Source organism: Haemaphysalis longicornis, unplaced genomic scaffold (assembly GCF_048455015.1).
Source record: "Haemaphysalis longicornis isolate Haplotype H1 unplaced genomic scaffold, Haemaphysalis longicornis Haplotype H1 scaffold_10, whole genome shotgun sequence".
NCBI classification, from domain to species: Eukaryota; Metazoa; Arthropoda; class Arachnida; order Ixodida; family Ixodidae; genus Haemaphysalis; species Haemaphysalis longicornis.
Genome location: NW_027526204.1, coordinates 73,269,137 through 73,291,977, shown reverse-complemented (window position 1 = coordinate 73,291,977; position 22,841 = coordinate 73,269,137). Strand labels below are relative to the sequence as shown.

Sequence of the window (22,841 nt, the reverse complement as noted above, 5' to 3'; positions counted from 1 at the left end):
TCATTGCTAAAAGCTTTAGCGCCATCTTGACATGGTGATGGCGATGGGTGGGATGAAATTCCCGCTGTTTCGGTTTCGTATCCGATTCTAACGTGCATGCAATTTTTCGACCTATTTTTCCGGAAAAAAAGTGCGCGTTAGAATCGGGTAAGTACGGTACTTGGATGCACATTTTACAGAGACTCACTCACCCTTGAGTGCCCTCGCGGCGTGGCACAGCCGTCAGTTGCGCTAGGTTGACGGGCCCTCAAAAATCCAAAACTTGGTGTACACTGTTGATCTATATATTGAATCATAGCCAAGGAACGTAGGAACAATTTGTATATCTTAAAATACCTGAAATAATTTTTAGTCTTGGTAAAAGTGCCGATTTGTGTTTTTCGTATACTTTTCTTGGGGGCTTTTTTCTGATTACTTGACGAATAAACTGTAAGTAATTGTACCTTAACAAAACTGCTGCTTTGTGTATGGAAGAGCAATCTATAAGCTACAATTTCATACATAGCAAGGCTTCGTGTGTCCAGTAGCTCAAGAGAAAAAAAACGTTTTTGTGGAAGCACCTAAAATCGGCCGTTTTTCCGCCGTAACGAAAGAGTTAATAGACTGATTCCAATGAGTCAGTTACAACTGAAACATAATTTCAATAGTTACGTGAGATGGTGGCAAAGTCCACAGCATGCCTCTGGTGTTGTCTTTCAAACTTATTACGGGGTCCGGCATTCACTTTTTATCTGCGTTCTTTTGCCGATGTCCGCTCTGGACAAGTTTCCAGGCTACCCACCTACTGTTCATGAATATTTAGATTCTTATTTAGCGCATGAAAGCAAAATGAACGACAGTGGAACGTGGCATTTGTTGAAGTTGGGCTGTACCAGGCATTATGTACCAGGCATTGGGCTGTACCAGCATTATTTCTAAGGCTGGTGAAGGGATTATAAAGTGGTCCAAAGTGTGGTCCACCGGATAAGCCCAGTGCCGAATGCATGTCTAAGAGAGCAGCAGAAAATAGACCTTGAAAACTTGGGTCTTTCAAGAGGACACACGTCTCGCGCCCCATTCCTTTCCTAAAATGCGTACAGCAAAGCGAGTAAAAATGTCGGAATGTTTTCCGTCCCGCAAGAGGCACCCCTTGTTAAGATGAGAAGGAGGTCTGGCGTCAAGTCGGGGAAGAGCGCTTTCAGTTCATCAGAAACAGTGATGTTCCGTGCTGGGCAGAAAAATTCCCAATTTTTAGCATTTTTTCCCCACAGGTTCATCAACAATACCCTGAAAATTTCCCTGCCTTCTGCTTTTGCAGGTGACAGATCTGTAAGCGGATTCCTGTTCGGTTTTGGGTGTTAGCAAGCGCTACCTGTGTTTACTTTACGTAGCCTTCCGAACACAGATGCCGTTCAGAGAGTCAGAGTTTCAGCGTGAACTAAATTCCACTGCATCTGCCGCTCAGCAGCATCTGACTCCGCATTTCACATTTTGTACCAAACAGCATGCTTACTTTGCAAGCATGCTGTGCAGCAGTGGCGTAGAAGTAGAGTATCCGTCTCGTGTGCAGAAGGACCGTGGTTCGAATCCCAGTGCCGGACAATTCCCACCAGATTAAAAAAAGAAAAAAAAAAAAAGAGAAGAAAAATCCGCATATTGATGGATTTGCAGAATGAGGCTTGGGGTGCAGCCTGACCCCGGCGACCATTGCCGGTAACGCACTCCCTCACCAAGCAGCATTGGCCACCCTGGTGTAGCAGCGGCCACAACCTCCCATGAATACGCCAATTCGACTGCGGATATTTGAACATAAATTCGGTGAAGGGCTAAAGGAACTTTTTTAAAGAAAATAAAGTAATAAATGATCCGAGGCCTGGTTTACTGACATTATTTTTCCCTTTTTACTCCACAACTCCTAAAATTCCCTGCATCTATTGAAGATTCTCTTTTTCTCTTTCGGGCAAAATTACAGCCGAAAATTCCCAGATAAATGGAAAAATTCCCCGCACGGAACATCACTGATCAGATGCGCCTTGATTGCATGTACCAGAAATCGTCTGTTTGTCACCATCTTATTGCCTGCTCTCCCTCCCTCCGTGCCATTAGGAGGAGATAGCGGAGATCCTGCTCAACTATGGGGAGGTGCAGCGGCTCTACGACGAGCTGGTGCCCGGCGCGGTGCCCCACGAGGAGTTCTGGCAGCGCTACTTCTTCCGCGCCCACCAGCTCTGGCAGGCTGAGGAGGAGCTGGTCAACAGCGTGCAGCAGTCCAGCGAGCGCCTCTCCGTCAGCGGCGGTGAGTGCTCCACCCTCTGCCGCGTCCTATTGAGAAGCAGTGTCTTGTCTTGAAATACAACGTACACCTGGATCTGGAATAAAAAAAGTGTAGAGCGCATGCCACGGAGGCGCTGAAACAGAGACGACCAGACCACGTAGCAAGGCCGGTTTTATTCCGAACGCCGTGGGGTCTTTATCTACTGATGCCAGGGGCGCGCGAGCCCTCCGGAGGGTGAGCGCGCCCGTGGGCCTGCGTCACGCTGCTGCCACTGGCACTGTGGCTTGCCGCTACAAAAGAAATGTAGGAAGCTCACACTGATCCGTAAGACTTGAAAGTAGCGAGGCTGTACGCAACCTTCACGACCATCACGAAGGTTTAAGTCCACGATTGCAGCCGATTTGCTCCTTCTTCGCTGCCGCAACTACCTTTACTCCATCATTGTTGCTATAAATGTGAGCTTCTCTCATTTTTTTGGAAGTTATAATCATTGGACATCACCCTGGACGGGCGTACTCTATGATGCGTCTTTCTTGTTCCGAGTAAGTGTTGCTACGATTACGGCGAACGCTGGAGTTCTTATTTTTGCAAATCTTGACCAATCTCCCTAATTGGGTATGCTGCTTGGCTTGACAAACGTGCGCTGGGGACGCTGGGCAGTCATCGCGAGGCACGCACACACGAGCACTAGGCATTTTCTTGGTTTTGTTATTAACTGCTGGGCGGTTGCCGCGAGGTCCGTGTTCACGTGTGCGCGCTCAGACATTTCTTGGTATTTTTAACTGCGGACACAAAAAATTGCGATGTTCCCAAAAATTCCCAAACACAAAAAATGTGTTTGGCAAACCTTTGAACAGCTTGTTCTGTGCGCCATAAATGATTGTTAGACTATGCAGGCAGTGGGGATGGAGGTTGGACTGTACCAAATTGCAAGCACTGTCATGCACTTGCTATTTGTCATTGCAAGCACACAGATACATTGGCATTGTCATGGAGCAATATACCAGCTGATCGTAGCCCGGCAGTGTGCCTTGATGGCTTCCTGAAGTGCAGGGATCTGTGGCGAGAGGTATCTTTGTTGTTTTTTGTGCTTTTTGATGATCAACAGTTTTTTTTTTTTTTGTGACACTGCACACTTTTGGCTTAGCATAGTACACTCTGGAAAATACTAAATTATTATACTCAGTATATCAAGGTTCTCCCCATAATGTTTGAGGAGTGGATATTCTGAGAACAGAAGAGGTGTAGGAATTTCAAATTTTCATCTTAATTGAACTCTGGTCAAATACTGGGTACTGTATTGCCACAGTGGGGAGAGCAGGGGAAGCTCCAAAACAGAAAAGAAAGCTACAAGTGCAAGCATTGACTCCAGGATTCGCAGGCAGCTGGCAATCTGAGATCTCAAAGCAACTTGTTCAGACTCCCTTTAAGGTAACTTGGGGTTGGTGGGAGAAGGTGCGGTGCACTGCTGGTGGCATTGCTCGCACTCAGTGGCCCCATTTAGTTTCTCAACTGCTATATCAAATTTGTCAGTCAGAACAGGCCCACCAAAAGCAGTGGGTGGCATTTTCACCGCTGCCCACCGTCGGGAGAACCCTGCTCAGCATGTAAAAAAAAAAAAAAAAGAGAGAGAGAGAGAGAGAGAGAGAGAGAGAGAGAGAGAGAGATAACTGTGAATGTGCTTTCCCCCTCCCCCTTCACCCCCACCACCCCCCAACGTAGCTGCTTCTTTCTTTTGCCTACATCGTGGCCATGACTGCAGAGCTTTCGGCGCACGTTAAAAGATCCCCAGGTGGTCAAAATTAATCCAGAGCCCTCCACTACGGTGAACCTCATTGCCTGTGTAGCGCCTCTGCATTAAACCCTACAATCAATCAATCAATCGATCAATAAAGCAGAGCTGTGCTTACTGTGTCGGTATGAAATTCACTTTGACATTTGTGGGTGACTGCCACGGTGGTCACTCTGCCTCATTGGGCAAATAACCCAGCGCTTGTTTCAGTAGCGCGGTCGTAAACTGCCACCACTCCATTCATGGGCCCGATTCTCCAAAACGACGGCTGTCATTTCGAAATGACTCGGTACGGGTGTGAGAAAGGTGTGTTTTAACCTGGCTTCCGCAGTCCTGTGAGCGTGCAAGAACCTGAAGAGTACAATGAGCCCCACAGCAAAGATAATGAGTGACAATCTGTACCCAGTGATGTTCCGTAGTGAGGAGAAAAATTTCCATTTCTAGATTCAGAAATTCCCCACTTTCAGCATTTTTTCTTCGCAGTCTTTTCAATAATTCCCTGAAAATTTTTCCTGCATTCTTTTTTTGCTGCTGATAGGTCTTTACGTGGATTCCTGTTCGGTTTTGGGCATTAGCCAGCGCTATCGTATGTCTACTTTACATAGCCTTCCAGACGCCGTTCAGAGAGTCAGTTTCAACTAAATTTCACTGCATCTACCACTCAGCAGTATTTTACTTTGCATTTCCAAACAGCATGCTTACTTTGCATGCTAAAGGTCTAAGTTAAAAGAGCCTGTATGGAAAAAGAACCAGGCATTGTTCGGTAAATGAAGTAATTTTAGCTCAGTGCTGGGACTGCTGGCACCATCTCTTAAGGACAACAGGCGCACCTGAAATACTTTTTTGTATATTGCGCAGCAATACATGTGAACAGGCTACATCCCTTCGGCCGCCACCGCTTCACGCTTTACTATTAGCTTAATCATGGAGTATTCTTTCCTCTATGTACCCTCCGGTCTTGTGAACTGGATTGGAAGCGGTCTAGGGTGCTCGTGGATTGTGGGAACACGACTGCTGATATTTGAACATAAATGAGATGAAGTGTTGAGGAAACTTTTTAAAAGAAAACAAAGTAATAAATGATGCTAGCTCCGGTTTACCGACATTATTTTTCCCTTTGAATCCTTGACTCCTCAAATTCCCCGCATCTTGTAAAGATTCCCTCTTTCGCTTTTGGTCAAAATTACCGCCGAAAATTCCCTGAAGAAGGGAAAATTCCCAGCGCAGAGACCATCACATCACGGAACATCATAGGCCATCGTTCACCCGTGAACGATAGCCTATGGCGTGGTCACGAAAGATTTAGAGATCCCCACTCAGTGGCCAAGGCGTTGTGCAGCTGAGCACGAGGTCGCGGGTTCGATTCCCGGCCATGGCGGTTGCTTTTCTGAAGGAGGCGAAAAGCAAGAAGGTCCATGTGTACGAGATTGCGGCGCACGTTAAAGATCCCCAGGTGGTCAAAATTAATCTGGAGCCCTCCACTACGGCGCGCCTCATTGCCTGCGTTGCGTTGGCGCGTTACATACCACAATCAATCAGTTAGGGATGCCCGGTGAGGGGGGGGGATTCAAAGTTAAATCCAGAGCGCTCCGCTACGGTGCACCGCCTCATGGCCGGTGTGCAGCTATGGGATGTTAAATTCTGCAATCGATGAACTTCTAAGGTTTCTTCTTTGCGGAACTTTGTTTTGGAATGCGCCCCTGTACGAGCACTCCTCTCTTTGTTCCCCTCTCTTGGGGCCCAGACTCTGAGCACCTGTTGGATGCGCTGACGGGTCCGCACGGCCGCCTCCTGGGTGCCATGGTGGTGCCGCCCAACACCCCCAATGCTCCGTCGGCTGAGCAGAGCGGCTCCAACTCTCCGCAGCCGTCCAAGGCAGGGGCCCCTTCGTCGCCTGCGGGCGACGCCGGCTGCGACGCCGTCAACGGCCCTCTCACCCCTGTGGAGGGGGACGGAGAGGACTCTGAGAGGACGCTCCCCAACAACCCGGTCAAGGTAGGCAGGCACGGAGATCGCGGTGCGAGTGGGTGGGGAAAAAAAGGCCCTCATTTGCTGATCACGGACCTCGGTTCCCGGGGTCCCACTTAACTGAGCCACATTTTGGCAACAAAGAAGGCTGGGCGAGTTTGTAAGGGTTCATGGTGAAATGAAGTCAACCAGGAGGAACGAATACAACGGGATGGGACGCTATATTTGGGCTCCATCCTGCTGTATTCCTTCCTCCTGGTTGTCGTCGTTTCTTTGCACTTCGTTCATTTTGGCACTCTCCTGCCCACGCTTGGCAAAATCAATGCTGGTTGATCAGTGTCTTCACGATTTAAATTTTGCCGCTCTCTGAGCGCCCATGCAAAACTGCCTCATTCCGGCAATTAGTAGAGGCAATAGTGGGGCTCTTTGATGATTAGTCTCGGACTCACCGTGGACTCCTGGAGGAACGATCTGGCAATCGTTTTAAAGCGAAGCTTTCTGTGTGCCACAGGTGGTGTATGTCGCATTGAAAACTAACTACCAGGAAGCCAACTTTCCCTGATGATAATGGTGACCATGGGTGAAGTGAAAGGAAAAAAATTCCGGGCTATCTCCTCTAACGTGAAACCTGGGGATAAGTGTATTTTTGATGCCTTGGCGTTTTTGCCAACGGAGATGAAACTGGTTGGAGGTAGAGGTATACAATAAAATCTCGATTATATGAATCTCGCGGGGCCGCGAAAGATATTCGTATCTTCCGAAATTCGTGTGAACCAACACAGACCAAAAAATTGAGCACTAAAAGAAGTTCCTGTTTGTCTTTTTTTACTTTCACGTGAAGAAATCCATGATGTTTTTCTGGTTTTTTTTTAACCTCCATGACGCTGGACTTTCATCTCCTCACTCGCGATGCCCAAGCTCACTGCAGGAGCGTTTTTGCACGTGACTCGTGCGCGTCGGCGTTGCGCGCGCGATATTTTTACGCCTGCGTCAGCGGTTGCGCACCCGCGGCTGCCGGTGCCTCGGTCAATATATTCTTAATTTACAGTCACTACAATGAACTAGAATATAGTTACACTGGCCTCAGTCAGAAAATAACCCGCGACGCACGACGTTATGTACCGTATTTACACGATTGTAAGTCGATTCGAATGTAGGTCGACCTAAAAAAATTGCATCTCTCAAAAAAAAAAAAATGCGAGCGTCGCTTAGAAAATTGTATTACAAAAAGAAGTGCTTTCGTCAACCCACACGGCGGCTCTACCATCAATGTTCGATGCTCCCACAAGAGCCGTGCGCTCGCGGTAGATGTTAAAAAAGAAAAGCTTTTGTATAAGCACTCGGAATAACCATGCGCTGTAGGTTGAGCAGGAAGAACACATTCGCTGCGAGATGACAACCGTTCAAGCAACCGGCAGCGGCCACTGCCGCGCGATACCAAAACAAACAACATGGTGGCTGACAGAACCGGCCGCGCGCGATCTACTTTTGAGCGACTAACCTCCCACCATTGCGTTTGGAAGTGTACTGAACAATGTGATATGATTTGGGCTACGTTAGCGCCGCGCATTAAATCAAGAGATTCCCTAATACTCGTGTTGTTTATTAGAGACGAATAAAACGCTTCTTGGTGCATTCTTGCATGCGATTCGTACGCATCGGCATTGCGCGGGCGAGTTTTGCTTCTACTGCTTTTAAGTGTTTTAAATTCTACCTTGGGATGACGCGTAACGAGTGCGGCAGTGGGAGGAGCCTGACGACTTGCCCCAATGGGGAGGTGAGATCTTCATGGCGGCAGTTTGAAAACGCTCGGGACAGCTGGCTGGCGCCGCCGGAGATGTTTAGGCTTAGCACGGTGGTGGATATTTGATTGGCGCTTTCCTTGCGGCGCGGATGATGCTTTGTAGTGTTGTTTTCAACCACATTATCAGCTCCTTTCCTGCACAAACGTCTTCGTTTGTGCCTTTAGTTATATCTTAGAGCGGTTATAAGCGGTCGCTGGAGCTACGCGCACCTCTTCGCGGCTGCACGCCGCCAAGTTGCCGCCGCCGATCGCGTAGCGCGCAGCATGCGGGTAGTATTCACGGCAGCATCAGCGCGGCGCATTTTCGCGAGCAGGAAATGCCCCATGCGGTTCACTAAAGTTTAGACCAAAACCATGGGAACGAGGGTGCAAAGCTGTGCCCACCTCGTAGCACCCCCGATTTCCCGTTTCTCTTGCCGTTACTAGCGGTAGACGGTTCGATTTTGATTCTAAGTCGACCCCCCAACATTGGATTGTCAAATTTGAAAAAAAAAGGGTCGGCCTACAATCATGTAAATACAGTAGCCGACATCTATCCAATTGACATGGTCGAAGAAGTTTGGATTTGGAGATTAGTCCGTGGATGTGCAAGATGTATACAGAAAAATCATGCACCTTTTCATCTAATGACAACGATGGTTGAATGTGAAGCTTTCCTGTGCAATATCAAATGGCAAATGGTCAGAAACAGAGTTTCTGTAAACATAGTCAAAACATCAACGATCAAAATGCGGGCTGCCTGCGATTCAAAGTCCAAGCGCGGTCGGCAGAAAACAAATCCCTCACAATAAAACTGAGTGCCCCCTCCCTCCCTACCCATTGTCATAGTTAGGCCATCGTCATTGTCTCATTGTCCAAAATCCAACCTGGTAAAGTCCAAAGCCAAAGGCCGCTTCAAGACTCAGCTAAATTCCAAAGCCAACGCCCGCATAACGAACGCAAAGGAAATGCTGATGAGCGACCCGAATGCGATGATGGTGCAAGCCAAATAAGAAAGCGATGATAACGCAATCGGATAGATGTCGGCTCCATAATGTGAGGGAGCCACGTTTGATTTTGTCCGTGGGAAGTGTTTTTTTCTTGCTTCATCATCATCATGTGGTCTCCCAGTGTGTAAAGGTGCCTTTTCTGCATTGTGTTTTGGTTACGACACCGCTATCAATGAGACCAAGAAAGCTTTCCTCGAACATGGGCTACATACAGAGAAAGAGAAGTCTAGCGGGCTAACCTGTGTTTCACATATTTGAGTAGCTGGTTTGCCCGATGGCACAGCATTCACTGGGGCGAACTTTTTTCAGTATGTGTAGAAGAGCTGTAGTTACGGGGTGACATTTGTAGGACTTTTGCACAGATATTATGCCTAAAAACAGTTTGTTCTAGAATTTGTCCATTGTTTGCTTCTGTGAAGAACGGTGTTTTTGCATTTTTGTTCTTGTCATAACCTTTATTTTTTAAAATGTCGTTTCAATGGAAATTTCGTCTTCTACAGTTGGTACTGGACAGTTAGGATCATGTTTGTTTTACAGAGAAGAAAAAATATTTACTGGACTACCTAGAGTCGCTGCCTTTTCCATATTCGGGAAACTGCAAGCTGTGCCTGCTACGTAGTGTGAGCCTATGTGTGAGATCAGGCCCAGCAAGTGCCGTTTTGTCCTGCTGCATCTGAAAAGCACGAGGGTTTGCTGAATGGGTTATACCGTGTTCTGCGCTTTGGTTAGCGGTAGAAGACTAGGCAGCCAAAAAAAAACATTAGAGGCAGTGTGGACAGTGAAGTGTTGCTTTTAGGTAGGGCATGGCGATCTTGTCATTCGTGACCACCTCTCTATCTCCATCTGTCTCTATCTTGCTCTCTCTTTATCTTGATGTCTCCCCCTTTTTATCTCTGACTCTCTCTCTCTATCTCTGTCTCTATCTTGCTCTCTCTTTATCTTGATATCTCCCCCCTTTTTATCTGTCTCTCTCCCTCTCTATCTCTGTCTCTATCTTACTCTCTCTATCTTGATACCTCCCCCATTTTTATCTGTCTCTCTCCCTCTCTATCTGTCTCTATCTTGCTCTTTATCTTGATATCTCCCCCTCTTTCTCTCTCCATTTCCCCTCTCCCTTCCTCTCTCCCACTCTTTCTGTCTCCCCTTTCTCTATCTCTATTTCCCTTTTTCTTTGTCTACCTTCCTCCTCTCTCCTTCCCACCCTTCCTCTCTCTCTCTCACTCTCTCTCGATATCGCCCAATTTTTCTCACTCTGTCTCTTTCTCTATCTTTATCTCCCCCTTTCTCTCTCTACCTTCCACCCTTTCACTCTTTCTCTCGTTCTTCCCCCCTCGTCCCGGTGCTCCTGCAAACAGGGTTTGGAGGCGCAAGTCCGAGAAGCGCACGCCTCGCCGGCAGTTGCTGTCCTGGCTGCCAGGCTGTCGTCAGAGGCGGAGGCCGCAGCAGTCGCCAGCGCGGCAGTCCCGCAAGAAGCGACCAGCAACGCAGCTGCCGATTCGCGCGAGTCCAGGTCACCGGCCAGTGCCGACAAAGTTGGAGAGCAGGCCGCGCCTCCGACTGCCGCAGGCACTAAGAAAGCGGAGACAGCGGCGACCGAAGCGCTGGGCGGAGAAACGAGTGCGACAGTTCCTGGCCCTGGCTCCGAATCTTCGAGCGGAAAAGGTGAGGGAAGAATGTGTTGTTGGGAAAGTTGGTACTCGGTTGTGGAACACATTACGGCGCGAAGGTAGTCGAAGATGTCGGAAAGAAAACGGGGCAGGCACTGTCCTGTGTTCTCTCTTAGTCTTTCTTCCCTTCGCGGTGTAACGTATTCCAAGGATGAGGGAAGCATTTTTTAAAGCCCAAAGCGGCAATCATGTGGAGTGTTTTGCTCCGGTCTTGTGGCAACAAGAAACGGAAGTTTGGAGAGGACCAAATTCAAAAATAAAGAATGCGCCAATTTGACCACTTAGGTGGCTTTTAGCTGACAAACCAATCTGGCAGGTGTTGGTGGGGCAAATTGCGCTCTCCAACGTTTTTCGCGTCGCCACCGGGAGATGGCAACGGCCACCAGATGCGAACAAAACGGTTCATGTAGTTGCCGCTTTAGGGGAATCTCCTGATCACGTTCCTATGGTACTTACTATAGTAAATGCATGACCCCCCCGCTTGAAAACTGCTCTGCCCAAGTATGAAAGCATTTATGGATGCACGAAACTCTTCCTAATTTCCTAGTTTGCTCATTCTAGAAATTTGTGACTTCCGTAATGAAATAAAAATAAACAAGAAACACAATTTTATTTAGCTGGTTTGCACTGGATGGCGCTCACTGTCTAGCAAGCAATAGCTTTGTTTTTTTTATTTCAATACGGAAGGGATACGTTTCCAAAATATGCAAACTAAGCCTTTGGGAACATTTTCGTGAAACTGTAGGACTTTTTGAATTGTTGTACAATGCTTTTTTTTAATCCCTGGAGTCATTAATTGGCAAGTCCCGTTGGAATGTGATCAGGTATGGCCCCAGGAAGCGCCCACTTTGCGTAAAACCAACACTGTCTATGTCCGGTACAGGAAATGAACGCTGCTGTGCATTTCGGTTTGTACGGGAGTTGATACGGGAGTTGTACTGGAGTTCGGTTTGTACGGGAGTTGATCTCAGGTGTATATGGCAGGAGTCGTTAAATGTGTTACCACCACCACACTATTTCGGCATGTTGCCAGTGGCAAAGCAAGAGCCGGCTTTGTGCGTGTAGTGCTGACATATCATAGGACAGGTAAATGTGATTGCCTGTGTGTAGAACAGGTGCCCCCCAGCCCCGGAAAGCTCTGATCCCGGGGTGTTGCCAATCTTCCTCTGTCGAAATAATTTGTGCCAAAGTACAAAGAAATGAACGTGAAAAGAGAGACGCAGACATGATGTAGCAGTAACGAAATCTTCGATAAGTACAGTAAAAGCTTGTTAATTCGATCTCAGTTAATCCAAACCTTCGGTTAATTCGAACTGACGCTAAGTTCCGGGCACAGCCCTGTATATATTAATGGGTGAAAACTCCCGGTAATTCGAATGCATCGTTATCCAGAACGGTTAACTCGAACTACGATCCCCTTGTTTCTTATCGCTCCTCGCAGAAGTAGTCGGCCCAGAGTGATTACAATGTGTTGCAAATCCAGAACAACCCAAATTTACTAGAGATGCAAAGCAATGAAACAAAAAAACAACAGCGTAGCGCGCGCGCTACGCTGCTGCGACATTTTATTTCACTTCCGCAGGGGGCGCCGCGCCGTCACCGTCATACATTGTTCGAGCTCCATGAACATTATTTATGTAATAACCTGCCATAAACGGGTGGCAGGGCCTAATTCGCAATAACGAGTCCAGAGGTGGCTTCTTTGTGTTCTGCCCGCACCGTGTGGCGCGATGTCCATTCGTTCTACCGCCCTCCCACTAATTCGAACTCTGCCTAATTCAAACAATTTTATGGTCCCCTTCGAGTTGGAATTGACGAGCTTTTACTGTATCACCCTAAAAGCGCATGCACAGACTTCTGTGCCCCGAGATTTTTTTTTTTTTTTTTTCATTCTAAAGGTCACCTAATCGATACGCATTTTTTTTTAGATGAAGCCGTTTGGGGGAAGCCTTTTCCCCTCTGACTTCAGCTACAACTGTGCCATTCCACGGGGTAAAGTCTAATAAAGGACTGTGAGAGCTTGCGTTAGCCTGCACCGCTTGTGTCTGCACAGACCTTGAAACCATAACATAGGTGACAACTGAAATAATGGTGGTTAAAAAAGCAGAGAAACACATTACAAACCATTGTTACGTCATTACTCTTGTTGATGCGATGGCTACGAACAGCGTGTGGTGTTTGCTCCTCTGCCACCCGTCACTAATAAACTAAGGCTTGAGGCGTCTGATTTGCAGCGAAGTAAGCTATTACCTGGCGTGACAGTGCAGTCACAAGTGAAGGTTTGACAAATTGACAAATTCACTCGTTGTCCCCTCTAGTGCCTTCTATTTTCTCGCTTCCTACATTTCTCGTCCCCCCTATCCTCCTCTGACTTTGGTTCCAGCTGTAACTGCATTTCTGCATGCTATCAAACCTCTTTGTCATGCTGTATTCGTAACTATTTGCTGGTGCTGCTTGCTTGTCTTATTTTTATGCTTCATGGCCGGTGCACAGAAATGTTGTCATCTTTGAAAGCGTCGACGAAACTCCTCAGGCTCCGTGTGTTTTTAAAACGCGGGGCATTCCTTAGCACTAGGCGTTCCGTAGCACGAAGCTTTCCGTGGCATTTTAACTGGGCAGTAGCCGAGAGGAATGAGCTGTGGCGCAATGCATAGGAGGCAAAACAAGGATCGGGGGCGAGTTGGTTGTACATTTCAACTTCACGCGCTTGTACTTTCAATACAGGACACACACGAACAGCGACTACGAATGATGAGCGAAATAACGGGCCTCCTCGATTATCAGTCCCGGATCGTCCGCGGACTGCCCGAGACGCGATCCGGCGCTCGATTTTCCCATGTATTCCTACGGGGCTCCCGGTCCGAACACAGTCCTCGGACTGCCCGCGGACCGTCCAGGACTGGCAAATCGAGGATGCCCAACAACTGCTTTCTCTTCTTTTTTTTTTTTTGCAGCATGTTCTCTTATAAACAAAACAAACTTTGCATGGTGCAGTGTCACTCAGCAAACGCGTATTGCAGATGAGAAAATGGGTTTCACAAATAAAGCAGTTCTTATTTTGGGTGCCGTTTGTGTATGTTGTTCTTGTGTGTCCTGTATTGAAAGTACTAGTGGGTGAGGTTGGAGTGTAAGATACAGGTCGAAGCCATTGGAAAGCGTAAGGAGGAGCAAATTTGGTCAAGAGGCAAACCAGATGTGTCAACCCCTTGGAAATGTGGGGCGGAAACAAAGTTTGTAAGGCATTTAATGTAAGGAATTCAGAAACTTAAAGGGGCCATGCAGACAAAACACAAGTATGGTTCAATCAAAAGGTTGCCTCGTTAGAATCATACTGACACCACTTTTAACGCACACTCTACTCAAATAAGCTATACCATTAGGAAAAAAGGGAATGGCCATGTGACCCACTAGCTTGTTTCCCGCAACAGAACTTATGATGTCATGTGCCATGCTGTGCGACTGCCTGAGGCCAGCAAAAAGCAGACGCAAATAAGCAGGGCTCATAAGCTTGCCGAACAAGCTGTTTGCGCTTAAATGTAATGCATATTCATTTTGCAGCAGTAAGGATAGTGGGGTAAACAATGAAAGTCACGAAAATACACGTAAACATAGAAGTACCGATGCGCACTGCTGTTGGTACTTGGCACAGTATGCTTGTTTTAGCTGCACAGCAATCCGCCACTTTGGAGTTGTCTTACAGTACACTGGCTGATTGGCGTAAGCAACATTGTCTTACCTGACCCTGTTTGTCGAGCATACCCCATGTTTCACGAAACGATTACTTTCTACCACCATAACAAAAACCAGCCAGCTGTAAATACGGTCAAACGCAAAACAACGGCGGCCAATGGTTCATGGCTGAGTATCGTAGCGCTGTCTGGGAGGACTGACGCAAGCAAGGCTGCAGAGCCCAGTGGAATATGCGCCGTTATGACTTTTGCAGGCATCACGCAAGCACATGATTTGGCGGGAGAATCCAAATCTTGACCTAAATTGATAAATTTCTCAGCGAATACGGCATCATTTGCTGCCGGACAAGCGCTGGGGGCACTTTAAACCCAAAATCTTTCGAATAAACAAGGCTGTATTTTCTAAGGAGTGCTCAAGTGCCCTCAGACTGTTCTTCAACTGTGGGCTAGCCGTAGTCGGTGATTTTAATGTTGATACATCGGAACCGAAAAGGGAACAGTTAACGAATTTTGTGTTGGAGGCATTTGCTTTGCGATGCCATTCCAATGTGGCCAAATCACTCACCTAGCACTGTACGGGCATCAGTTTGCGAGTATGTTGATCAGTATTTATCACAGCAACAACAAACTAACAATAATATTTAACAGCTCCGCTCTTCATTCACATTGTAAATATTTAAACGTTTCCCCTTTTGTTTAGCACTCATTGTTCACTTGAATGCTGCGTTCCTTTTTTTCTGTTATCATCCCGTGTTAACCCTGTGGGAGATTTCAGTTGCACGCTTCTGCCTCCATGTAAATTATTTCTGGTGCTAATTGTCCTTTGTTTCTGAGCAGTTTATTTTTCTGAAAGTTGCAGCAGCTACCTGTCACCTTTCTATTGGGACCTCTTGCTCTAAGGGCCGCTCTTTACAATTTCGTCGCTGCTTTTTTTTTTTTTTTTTGTTTTAACCAGCTGCTAAATTGCTGCTCAGGCGATGATTGCGAAGCGTTTATCGGCTTTCTTCTTGGGGCAGTGCCCTTGGACCACTAACAGCCATCTTTTACTTTCATTTTTGCCGCTTCATGAGACACTGTCCGTAATCATTGTCATCTTTTCCACCCCTCTCTCCCGGCCACGCTCTTTTCATGAAATGCCACTTTTGATGTGCTCCTTCTTGTCTGTGTGTCTCTTGTCATCCTTAGTGGCGACCTCTACCCTGCTCATTTGTCATCATTTGTGTCACGTTCCGAGTGCCTTTGCCACCCGATGCCTGGTTTCTTGCTTTGCGAAGAGAGCCTGATGAGGCTCCCAGTTCATTTACAACCTCTTCCTCATCGCTGTATGCTTGTGGACTGGTTTTAACTGCGCCATTCTCCATTTTTCTTTTTTCTTCTTCTCTTTGACGACCCCTCCCCCTTCTCTTTGCCCCCACTCTGACCACCCCCTCGTCCTGTCCCCTCATTCCCGACACCCCCGTTCAGACCTTAGCGACTGGGAGGAGTTTGAGCTTGAGTTGGCGGACGCGGATGCTGCCGCCACGGCTTCCGCCGCGAAACCGGCATCCCACTCGGCCTCCGAGGTAAACGCCCGAGCGCTGTGGTGACACCTTAGGAATAAATCCGTGCTGTGATAAGTTATTCCCGCTAGACAGAGAGCCGATTGGAACTGGTCGGCAACTATGTTGGCTACAAACTAAAAAAAAAATTTAAAGCAGTTCTACTTAATGTGAAAGCCTACAAGTGTGGAGCATTGATTCGCCAAAGGGGCTGCGGCGCCCTCTCATGGCTAGTTTCAGTATCAGCGTGGCGTTGATACCGAAAATAGTCAAGAGAGGGCGCCGCAGCCCCTGAAAATGTCTGTAAAGAGACACTGAATTGAGTTTTAATTAATCTTGGGTTAATAATGCGTAAATTCATGATATTTCTTATTTTACATGATTGTATAGTTATTCGCGGCAAATGGCAGCCTCCATGGCAACAGCGCAGTGTAAAGGTCACCCCCCAACACTTTGCATATCAGAAACGTGTGCCTGCTTGGCCGAATGGGATTGGCATCGCCTTCGTTACGTGAGGAGGAACCCAGGTTTGATCACCACCAGTGGAGCAGTGATCTTTTAGAAGCCACTGTATGGGTGCGCGACACCGCGTGACCAGTTACCGTGACCTTGTACAAGCTACGACGACTAGCCGAGCCCCTAAAGTGCTCCGCATTTAACTCTAGCTGTCGCTTTGATGTCACCGTGAGGTCTTCTGAAAGTGTAGCATTTACAGAGACATCAGGAGTGGCGCCTGCGATGCATGTGCCAATTGCCTCAGCCTACTTGGGCGCTCAGTCGCAGCATCGGCGTCTTTGTGGTGGGGCACTTTGAAGCATCCTGTGCTTGTCTCAGTCTCCAGAGGTCGCTGGGTCGTGTTGAGAAGGGATTTTATTTGGTGGCCCATCTCCAGACATAGTAACTGTGCACAGTGTGCGCTGTTTACAGTGGCAGCACCATGGAAGTCGTAAAGCCCGCTCAAGGACACTCGGATGCTGCTTCGATGCTTAACATTGCAAGGCGCCACACATGGAACATTTGGGGTGTTGTCTTGCAGGCCAAAAGCTATTGCCGTGGCCTAGTTGGCGGGACCCTCGCTTTGAGGATTGGAAGGTCGTGGGTCGATACCTGTCAGCGGATAGCCCCCATGTCAGATGCACAGTGTCAGTTGCACATGTCAGATGCATCGAGGCTACATCGGATACCAGGTAGCAAAGTGTTAGTCCTGAGAATTTATAACAGCCCAGCTGTGGCCAGCACTATGGGAAAAAAGTGCAAGAATGGGAACTGTGTGCGGGCCTCAGGTTTAGCCGAAGCTTTCACCTGTACGCTAGCTAGCTACACTTGCTGTCCAAACTCTCGCTGTTTGCTGCGTTGCTCGGCAAGGCTTAAGGTACTGCCTGCTTTTCTGTTGCACTTGCGGTCTAGATGGACCTTCTCGTAGTTAGATGTGTTGCTAAGTGAAAATTCCAGAGTTGTTTCTTGCCACGGAGGGGATATTCAAGCAATTCAGTGTAGGTCATGAATTCTCAGTGGAGCCCTGTAAGTTGTACCTTCCTGGTCCTTTCATCGCAAGGACGTCTTAAAACATTCGTGGATGCTTTTTTGATGCATCATCGTCAGTGTGACATCCCTACTGAGGTGACAAGGACTTAGCATTCGAAAGCGTTAACAATTTAGGCAGGCAGTTCACTGTGACACTCCCACTGTCCCAATGAGCAGCTTGACGTTGCATTGTTAAGAGTCGCCAGTCCATCACTGTTGATACTGTTCACGTATTCATACTCGTAGAGTGACAGTGGTACTTTTTCTTCTCTGCATTTCTACTTTGTAAAGAGCCATTATTACAGTGATGTTGACGCCATGCAAATCTCTCTCGTTATCAAAGTGCAGTGTCTTTGTATGAATGCAAAGCGACACACAGAAAAATGGCCATGCGCTTAGCCCTTGTTCCGTTAACTGTGTGGTTTTTAGAGGTGTTCATAAAAGTCCACCCACAAATATTTTATTTTTGTAAGCATCGCCATGGTGCTTCACATTTAGATGGTTAATAGCGAGTCCTGATGCAATACTTCTTGTGAATTGCGGGTTTATCGATTCTTCCAGTAGTATAATGTATCAAACGTTTTTATTTTGTTTTTTATTTTTAGAATAATTTATTTTTGAAAATTTGCCGACGTATGGCTGTGTATGTAAGGCACATTATTCTCATGTTGTGAAGTACATAAAGGGATGATTGATAGACAGTCAGCCTTGCATTGTTTCCGTAAAGCAAAATGAAACAAACCCGTGAATTAGGAGCTGGCAAGTTGCCGTTTCTTAATATGTGCATTCTATGTCTTTAGTTCCGAGAGAATGCAATTTCATTCCTTGCTTCTCTTTTTTTTCTTTCGCAGAATGACGATGACTGGGAGAAGTGGGAATGACACCGGCAGCCACACAGTGGCCGATCGGTGCGAGTTGCGAGACGAAGCAATGGATTCGCGGGGAGAAGGAGCGAAATGTATACATAGGCACTCGACCAGAGGGCCCCTATATTTAAAGTGGATAAGAGAGAGAGAGAGGTCTTGAATGGGAGCGTGGCAAGAGAGAGTTGAGATTCTGGGCGAATTGGAAGGGAAGAAATTGTACCATATCTACTACCACCTGCGTGCCGACAGAAGCTGTGTTTTTTTTTCCCCTTGGTGTACCAGTATTTTTTTCCCCTTTTAATTAAGCCATGATGGGAAGGGAGGGGCGCTTGATGCTAACTACAAGGACCTGAGTGTTTCTTTTTTTTTCTGTCTTTTTGCTGTACATTTGCGGAGGGCGCGAAGTGAAATCTTTGGAGATGTTTAAATAAAGTTGACAACTACACGAAATGTTTGAGACTGGATGGACTGGCGTGTGGTGGTGTTGGATGTTGTGAGTATCACTGGTGGCTTGTGTGGGAAGCAGAGCAGACGGTTGGTGAACACGCTGTAGTGCTGTTGAACGAGAGAGAGAGAGAGAGAGAACTCTTTAATGTGGGCTGGAGAGGTCAGCTCTGCTAGCAGCAGTGCTTGCTACGCCAGATGGGGGTGATTACAACGCAGTGAAGTGAATGTGAGAGATCGGGAAAGCAACAGTAGAGAGAAAACAAAAGTTAAATAAAAAATGGCACGCAATGCAATTCAAGAAAAAAAAACTCGAAATGAGGTTAAGTAGAAGAAAAGAAATAGAGCGAATGGAGACCAGGAAGCGCAGAGCACCTAACAAGAAAAAGGACTCAAAACGTTGGAACGGGTGTACATGCGTTAATTCAGTATCCAAAAACTTGCTGCTTGTGAAGAAAAAAGATGGAAGTGACGGTGGGTGGCGATAAAAACATATAAAAACTTTACTATTTCTTCTTAAAGAATGCTGAGAGAAGTGCGAAAGCTTTCTCGCATCAAAATGTGTCAAAAGTGCATCAAAATCATCGCTAAAAGTGCGTCTCCACCTTTGCTGAAACTACGTCCAGTTGATCGTCGAACTTTCAAAAACCCAAATTACAAACAAGGAACAAACCCATGCGATGATTTCTCGCGCGCTAAGTTAACGCATCTACGAAGGATCAAAATGTGTACCGATATGTGGCTTATGATATGAAAGTATACTATTTTACTCCTCCTTCATGATTGATGCGTGTATGGTCTTGTCTAGAACCGTTCCCTTTTTTTGTGGTTGTCAAGCAACTGTTTTGACACTGGAAGCAGGGTTTCACATGCACGCTGTGTGTCCAGAGATTTTATCAGGGGTTTTCGGTTGACCAGGCGGTACATGGGGATATGCATTAGTTTTTTGACAGGACGCCATTGGTCCCACTAATACCCCTGCTACACTAGCGTCCAAGTGTCATTTGAACCAAATGTCATTTGACGCAAATGCCAAGTTGGGCTGCTACACTAGATTTTTAAATACCATTCGGCTCAAATGACATTCGAGCTAAATGAGCACCGAGAGATACATTTGGGATTTATGACGTTTCTAGCACTCTTGCACGCAGCATCTTCGATCAGCAATAAGAAATATAATACTTTCGTACGTACAACAAACAAAGTATTTTTGTTTGTCGAACTTTGTTGTCTGTTCATTTACTCAAAATATGAAATCAACATGTTTAATTTTCACTCTCAAAACCAGTGGGTCAGTTGCAAAAAAAAAAAGGTAAAACTACGCAAACAGCCACCAGATTAGAGTCAAAACTGGTCGCTCTTCTAATTTGATATCATTTTACTGCCTTAGAGTGCTCTTATTTGATTGTTGTATTACTGTACGAAAACAGAACGACGCGAAAACAGCGCCACTACAGCACGGCGAGCAATTGTGAAAGCTTTCAAATGCCATCGAAATTGTAGTGTAGCACGGTGGATTCTGAATGGCATTCTAAGCACCCCATTTGAGTCAAATGACATTTGGTTCAAATGACATTCAGGCCCTAGTGTAGCCGGGGTATAAGAAAGGTTCCGCTATAACATAATTAGCCAGACCATTTGGGCCCCATTGTGGAAATATTGTGCTTCGAGTGGGTTCGTGGTGTAGACGAACAGGAGTGGCCATCAAAACAGCTATAGCAAAGAAATCGAGGCTGGTGCAGCTGGGTAAACGGGCCAAGAAATGTTCAGTACAAAAAAACCCTCCCGCATCTTCCCACGGGGGGGTTATAAGCTCCGCCGCTTATATACACACCGCCCGCGTTCGAGGGAGAGAAGTACGGGGGAGAGACGCGCATGCGCACACTTCCGTGCACATGCGCGCGAACTTTCCACGCACCCACCACGCCGTTATCACGTGTACACACCCTGCCGCCGTTCTTGAGAGCGAGGAGGGTACGGGAAAGAGACGCGCACCTGCGCCTCGACACGACGCGCATGCGCAGTGAGCGTGTGGACGGCGCCGACAACATCGACGAGTGACATCGCGAGCCTAAGAAATGCTCCGCATTTAAAATTACAGGACACATGTGCCACTGATTATTTTAGGGGTATTGCAGTGTGACTGATAAGAAGATGTGTTGAGCGATATAAAATGAATACATTATTTTGGCATGTTAAAGTAATTCATCATCGTCAGCACCACCTTATCTACGCCCACTGCGGGGCGTAGATCTCCCATTTTTCTCCAATTACCCCAGTCCTGTGCTAACTGCAACCAATTTATCACCCCAAACTTCTTGATCTCAACGGCCCATCTAACTTTCTGCCGCCCCCTGCAACGCTTGCCTTCTCTAGGGATCCACTCTGTTACCCTTAATGACCAACGGTTATCTTGCCTGTGCATTACATGCCTTGCCCACGTCCATTTCTTCTTAAGTTCTACCAATATGTCCTTAACACGCGTTTGTTCCCTGACCCACTCCGCTCACTTCTTGTCTCTTAATGTTACACCTATCATCTTCCGTTCCATTGCTCGCTGAGTCATCCTCAATTTAAGTTAAACCCTCTTAGTGAGCCTCCAAGTTTCTGCCCCGTAGGTGAGTACCGGTAAGATGCAGCTGTCATATACTTTCTTCTTAAGGGACAATGGTAGGCTGCCATTCATTATCTGAGAATGCCTGCCGAATGCACTCCAGCCCATTCTTATTTTTCTAATTATCTCTGCCTCATGGTTGGGATCTGGGGTGACTACTTGGCCTAAGTAGATATACTATTCGCTTACCACTTCCACTGCCTCGCAACATATCTCAAACCGCTGTGCTCTCCCGAGGTTATTGATCATTACTTTAGTTTTAGTTTTCTGCATATTAATTTTCAGGCCCACGGTTCTACTCTGTTTGTCCAGTGCGGAAAGCATGCTTTGCAATTCATCCCCCGAGTTACTTAGCAAGGCAACGTCAAGAGCAAATCTGAGGTTACTGAGGTATTCTCCATTAACCCTCACACCCACCTGATCCCAATCCAAAGTTAACACTTTTTGTAAGCATGCTGTGATTAACATTGGAGAACTTGTGTCTCCTTGTCTGATGCCCTTCCTTGTAGGTATTTTACTGCTCTCCTTATGGAGGATGATGGTAGCTGTGGACCCATTGCAGATATCTCTAATATTCTCACGTCATGATGCTCGTCTACACCCTGATTATGCACTGCCTGAATGACTGCTGATGTTTCGACAGAGTCAAGTGCTTTCTCATAATCTATGAAGGCTATTTATAGGGGTTGAGTATACTCTGCACACTTCTCTATCACCTCATTGATCGTGTGAATATGGTCCATTGTTGAAGTCCATTGTTTAAAGTTCTTATGGTTTATTGTTTAAAAAAGTAATTAATGTGGGCAATTGTGAATCATGATAGGCTGACTGTTTGCCCATTTCTCTGCGGCTACATTGTTTTTTTCTTTCTTTCACCAATTCTCTGTGACTTTTACCCCAAACTGCCTGGTCAGCTTGCGATTTCAGTTTGCAAGAGACCTGGCTGCACCCTGAACCTGATGTCGTGTCTTGCACTGTAGTATTGATAGGGTGCCAGTTTGTTGTCAATGAATCACTTTGTCGGGTGTGAAAATCTGAATGGTGATTTGAGGGAGTGACCTACCGTTGAAGTGTTGACTCGTTGGCTGATAGCTGTTTCTTATGAAACTGCAGCCCTCAGAGGCACTTTAGCTCCAGAGTAGGCAAAATTTGACAGTTTATCCTGTTGCCACGTCTTGGCTAGAGTGCTTGGTCAGAAATTTAGCATTCTTGGCAGTGGACGAAAAGATGAGATCCTGAAATTGCAGAAGGCTGCGGTGTGCGCCACTGTTAACAGTGGAGCCTGAAAATGCAGCACATCTTGTGAATGCTTGGAGGATGTTGAGGATTTCCGATGAATAGAGTGATGGGAACTGAATCAATCCAAGGCTGTGACGTTGCTACGATTTGCCATTTTTCAACTTCAGTGTAAGGCTGCGTTCTTCTTCTGTGAACCATGCAGATATTAACAGCTCATCTTCCTTCATAAAAAAAAAAAAAAAAACAACGGAGCTGGGGGGGGGGGGGGTCGACCTAGTTGCTTCTGGTTTTGCTAGGCTTTGCTAAGTTTTGCGATGTTCTTGTTAGGCTAGGCCAAGGTTAGTCGAATGTTACAAGTCTGTTCCGGTTGGTCCCCCACACTGACGGCAGATCTTAGGGGCGAAGAAGCTAGGTTGACCCACAATTTCGCTGTTTCAACAGCCTTGGACCACT

General features: G+C 46.8%; 1 protein-coding gene across 2 annotated transcripts in view; it reads left to right on the top strand.

The window, feature by feature from the left end:
* The window catches only part of LOC144158757 (BSD domain-containing protein 1-like), a 30,815-nt gene extending 12,274 nt beyond the window's left edge, over positions 1 to 18,541 (top strand). Inside the window, exons 6-10 of one of the 2 annotated variants that reach the window (XM_077689850.1) lie at positions 2,086 to 2,275; positions 5,791 to 6,041; positions 10,163 to 10,469; positions 15,628 to 15,725; positions 18,077 to 18,541. In XM_077689850.1, the coding sequence (XP_077545976.1) occupies positions 2,086 to 2,275; positions 5,791 to 6,041; positions 10,163 to 10,469; positions 15,628 to 15,725; positions 18,077 to 18,106 (876 nt within the window). In that variant the 3' untranslated portion in view covers positions 18,107 to 18,541. The remainder of the gene's footprint in view (positions 1 to 2,085; positions 2,276 to 5,790; positions 6,042 to 10,162; positions 10,470 to 15,627; positions 15,726 to 18,076) is intronic. The other variant, XM_077689851.1, reaches the window with a different exon arrangement.
* Positions 18,542 to 22,841: the final 4,300 nt, after the last annotated feature.